This window comes from Gadus chalcogrammus, chromosome 20 (assembly GCF_026213295.1).
Source record: "Gadus chalcogrammus isolate NIFS_2021 chromosome 20, NIFS_Gcha_1.0, whole genome shotgun sequence".
Taxonomy (NCBI): domain Eukaryota; kingdom Metazoa; phylum Chordata; class Actinopteri; order Gadiformes; family Gadidae; genus Gadus; species Gadus chalcogrammus.
Window position 1 is genome coordinate 18,417,561 of NC_079431.1, and position 5,000 is coordinate 18,422,560.

The 5,000-nt window shown below is 48.9% G+C and overlaps 1 protein-coding gene across 1 annotated transcript in view; it reads left to right on the top strand.

The window, feature by feature from the left end:
* The window catches only part of efnb2a (ephrin-B2a), a 30,922-nt gene that overhangs the window by 8,996 nt on the left and 16,926 nt on the right, over window positions 1-5,000 (top strand). Inside the window, 1 exon segment of the mRNA XM_056579721.1 lies at window positions 3,050-3,333. Coding sequence (XP_056435696.1) covers window positions 3,050-3,333 — 284 coding nt within the window.

Genomic DNA, 5,000 nt, shown 5'->3' on the forward strand with positions numbered 1-5,000 from the left:
CTCTCTAAAGCAAACCCTGACACAACAATATGTCTGTCTGACTGCCTGCCTGCCTGCCTGTCTGTCTTGTCTGTCGGTCGGCCTGACTGTCTTTGTCCATTTGTCGACCTGTGTGTTTGTCTCTCAGCTGTCTGTCTTTGGTTGTCCTTCGCACAGGACCGCTCTGTTCCTATCCGGTGTCTGTACATTCGATGTAATACCGCAGTGCTGATAGGGGTGTGTACTGGACAAGGGGATTTTACAAGTGTTCAGTGTGGGTGTGTGTGTTTGTGTGTGTTTGTGTGTGTGTGTGTGTGTGGGTGTGTATGGGTGTGTGGGTGTGTTTGTGTATGCATGTGCGTGTGTGTGTGTGTGTATGTGTGTGTGCCTCTGGCAAAGGCAGCTCCCGCATTTTGATTGTACAGAGGATGAATAGAACAGGAAACGGTCATTATGACACCCAATCCCAGCGTCCTCTGTTGGTAAACCAACGACATGGGTCCACACCCTGTAGGATGTGCAGTATATCAAGGAAAATACAGATAGGGATAAAAATAAAGGGAAATGTGTTAATCTTACAGTCACTTTGTGTGTGTGTTCAGTCTACCTGTAGTGAGCATGCTGCGTTAGGGTTAGCCTTGTTTGATCACTGCATGGTGCCCACTCCCTACAAAGATAGCATTCAAGCTAGAACAGCTGATTACCCATGCAGGTAGTTGTACGGAGCGCTGATACGATTGTCACCCTTCCAGTAGGGAAAATCCAGCACTGGAAAAGTGCAGTTCAATAACAGCATGTGTGGTAGGTGTGTACCTGGCTGCCTACATTTTGAACAGGTTTTTGTGTGTGTGTGTGTGTGTTTGTGTGTGTGTGTGTGTGTTTGTGTTTGTTTGTGGGTGTGTGTGTCTGTGTGTGTGTGCATCCATAATTCATTCCTCCATAAAATGTGGCAGTCAAGTTTTCTCCCCCTCAACTCGGGTCGTAATTGGCACACACAGATAAACACAAACACACACACACACACACACACACACACACACACACACACACACACACACACACACACACACACACACACACACACACACACACACATACACACACACACACACACACACACACACACACACACACACACACACACACACACACACACACACACAGACACAAGCAATGTAAAACACACACCCACACACACACACACGTGCATACATGTCAAAGTTTTAATGCATACAGTACATACAGCTCTATTCCTGTATCAACAAAGCCCTTCGGGCTTTTCGAGGCATCTCTGTCTCTGTCTCTGTCTCCTTTCTCTCTCTCTGTATCACACTCACTCTCTTTATCTCTTTCTTACTCACTCACTTTTTCTATCTCTCGTCCTCTCTTTTGATTCACACCATCATTACTCAGAGAGATCCTGAGTTGCCAGATGGCAGAGTAGGGCATACACTCTCTCTCTCTCACTCTCTCTCTCTCTCTCTCTCTCTCTCTCTCTCTCTCTCTCTCTCTCTCTCTCTCTCTCTCTCTCTCTCTCTCTCTCTCTCTCTCTCTCTCACACTCACTCACTCACTCACTCACTCTCTCTCTTCTATGTATTCTCTATATCTCCTGCTCAGTCCATCAGCCTACTAACTGCCATCACTGACTCTGTCTCTCCAATAGGTCTAGCTAGGTGATTTTTGTGTTAATATTTATGTGTATGGCATATGTGTTTGTGTCTGTACACTGTGTGTGTGATACAGTGTGTGTCTTGTAGAGCAAAGGGAATGTGTGTGACTACCTCTGGAAGTTCAAACGACGAGCGAGAAAGGCAGAGAGATGAGAGAGAGAGAGAGAACGAGAGAGAGAGAGTGAGAGAGTTGAGAGAGAGAGAGATGAAGGAGAGAGAGATGAGAAAGAGCCAGAGCCAGAGAAAGGAAGGGAGAGGAGGGAGAGACCAGACACCAGAGAGAGTCAGAAGGGAGTGCAATAGGAAGCCAGATATATGATTGGTGACTGCTGCCTCTCTGCAGCCAGCCAGCGACGGTACTTCTAGAAATTGATTATGCATTGAATTCTGCCCCACCACCCCCCCCACACCCACCCCAACATTACATTATCTCTCTATGTTAATTATGAATCAGCTCTGCCTTCCCCGGCTGTCCCTGTGGGCTGGGGTCCCTCCCTGCCTCTCTTAGTCCCTCTGATAAAAAATAGAGAAATGGAGAGTAGAGGGAAGGAGAGAGAGAGGAGGGGGGGGGAGAGAGAGAGGAGAGGGGGGAGAGTGTAGCTTGATTGCCTTAAAAAATGGAACTGCCATGGAACTTGCAGATAGGGGCCAAATCAAACCGCACCCTGTTTCTGACCCAATAGCCTTCATGTGTGGTTTTTAACATTCATTTAGTGCACATGAGAAAAGTAAGACATTTTCTGTGTGTGGGAACATTTATCATCAAGAAGTAGGCGGCGCTCAAGCTATATTGTTGTACTGTTCCTGTTTTGCCAGCCGTCATTGTGGTGCTTCCTGTGTTTCCGGCGTTCATAGGAAGTGCCTTTCCCTCCGTTATTTTTCTGATTATTATTCTCTCCATTCCAACGCTATGGCCCAAATGATGTGAAAGAGATAGATAGGAGGCCACGCACGCACACACGCACGCACGCACGCACGCACGCACGCACGCACGCACGCACGCACGCACGCACGCACGCACGCACGCACGCACGCACACACACACACACAAATACACACACACACACACACACACACACACACACACACACACACACACACACACACACACACACACACACACACACACACACACACACACACACACACACACACACACACAGACACAAATACACACAAACACACACACACAGCCTGCACAATCAAAAATTGATAGGCCTAATCAATAGTCATCGCATCAATAATTAATCAGACTACTCCACCTTTTTGGTGAGGGATGTTCAAAGGCTTCCAACCCTGTAAATGATGAACACCATGCAATCTGTTGACTATTTCTAACTGCCATCTCCTTCTGTCTTCCTCCCTTTCTCTCTGTCTTTCTTTTCTCCACATCAACAGATTTGTGCCGGGCCAGGGCGTGGTGCTCTACCCACAGATCGGCGACAAGCTGGACATCGTGTGCCCGCGCGTGGACGGTGGCCCCAGTGATGGGGTGGAGTACTACAAGGTGTACATGGTTCCCCGGGAGCAGCTGGAGAGCTGCACCATCACCAAGGCCGACACGCCGCTGCTCAACTGCGTCAAGCCTGACCAGGACGTCAAGTTCACCCTCAAGTTCCAGGAGTTCAGCCCCAACCTCTGGGGCCTGGAGTTCTTCCGTGGCAAGGACTACTACATCATCTGTAAGTTCACACACTAATGACGCGCTAATGCCGACCCTCATCATCGTGTTCACTGCGTTGCCATTCAGCAGATGCTTGTATCCAAAGGGGACAATGTGCACCGGTAGACTTGTGTCCGTTTGGGTATCAAACCCAGTACCTCTCGGTCAGTGCACCCGAGCTTGTTGTGTTAGCATGTTTCTTTTCATACGGGGAACCGAAATCATCCACAAAATAACAAAGCAGAGATGGAGCCTTTATTGTGTTTCTTTGTGATTGCCTTTCTTTCTGCTCCAGAAGTTGTTGTAGGCAGTGCGGCTGTTGTGCCGTACATAGAGTTCTCTTTGAACCCTCATCTCCCATTTGGATTCTTTCACTTCCAGCACTGAGCTTGTTGCGCTCCGATCCGCCTCCATAGTGGTCACAGTTGATGAAAACTCCTTCTCTTTTTGTTGTGTGTCGTTCTTCGAACAACAGGCTGCAGATCTCAAGTGTCCATGGCTTAGGGACTCAGAGCTCAGGGACTTGCTAAGCTGCTCATAGACTTCCCAGTCACACACTCATCTCATCCAATCAAATGCCAAGGGATGCCATTCTCCCTCCAATCACAGCTTGTGCTCTCCATGAACGGTGATCCACTGGTTATTGTCTTGGGAGGAAGATGTGATTTTAGGGGCGCCTACTGATGATGTCCCTCCGTGGTTTGAAACATGGGAGGTGGACTGAACCATCTGTGTGTCTCTGACTAGTGGGGGGGGGGGGGGGGGGGGGGTGAGGGAGGAAGAAGAGGAGGGTGAAGGTGGGAGGGGGGGCAGCAGAAACACCATCTGGGGGACTGTGCCAAAGCCATCTGTGAGCTGTCACAGAAGGGGACGGCCATATTTCTGACTGAGTGGAGGCAAGAGAGAGAGAGAGGGAGCATGGGATTACAAGATGGGGAAGAAAGAGGGAAAGAGGACAGCAAGAAAACGACATGGTGAAGGGGACAGAGCATTGTGGAGAGAAAGGGGACGAGAGGCAAAGGAAACGTGTTGCGCCCCTGGGAGTGCTTACCAAGGTTCTCGTTTGCCTACAACCGATCTCACATAATGACCATGCGTGATGGATGCCCCTTGCGTGCACCACAATCACCCCCCTGTATGATAGCATCGCTGTGGTCTTCTACAGCCTTGGACGGCAGCGTCTGCCCACTGCATCTGTGCTGACGTAATGAAAACTGCAAGTGAAAATTCAAATGGTCTCCAGTTCTTCACAACTAGGTGACACAGCAAAAAAATGTGCCGACCATTTTGTTAGCCGGGCTTGACAGGTTAAGTGTAATGATTCTCTTGGTTCCTAGCATAACTCAATTTGGTAAGCATTTGCCTGCTGTGTCACAATGCAAATTGGGATGTAATTTCCTGAATGTGGCACATTAACTGCTGTTACTATGTCACGACTGCGGTAGTCAAAACCGCTCCAGAGCCAGTGATGCATGCAAACACACACTTCAGGGCAGACACAGCAGCCTAGGTACATTAGCTCAGGCACACTCACAGATGCATGTGTACACAAACATGCACAAAGGATAACTCCATTAGGTCAGGCTCAAATGCACACATTGACGCACCCCCCCCCCCCCACACACACACACACACACACATACACACACAAACATTGACTAAATGCATTAGGTCAAGCTCATAGGC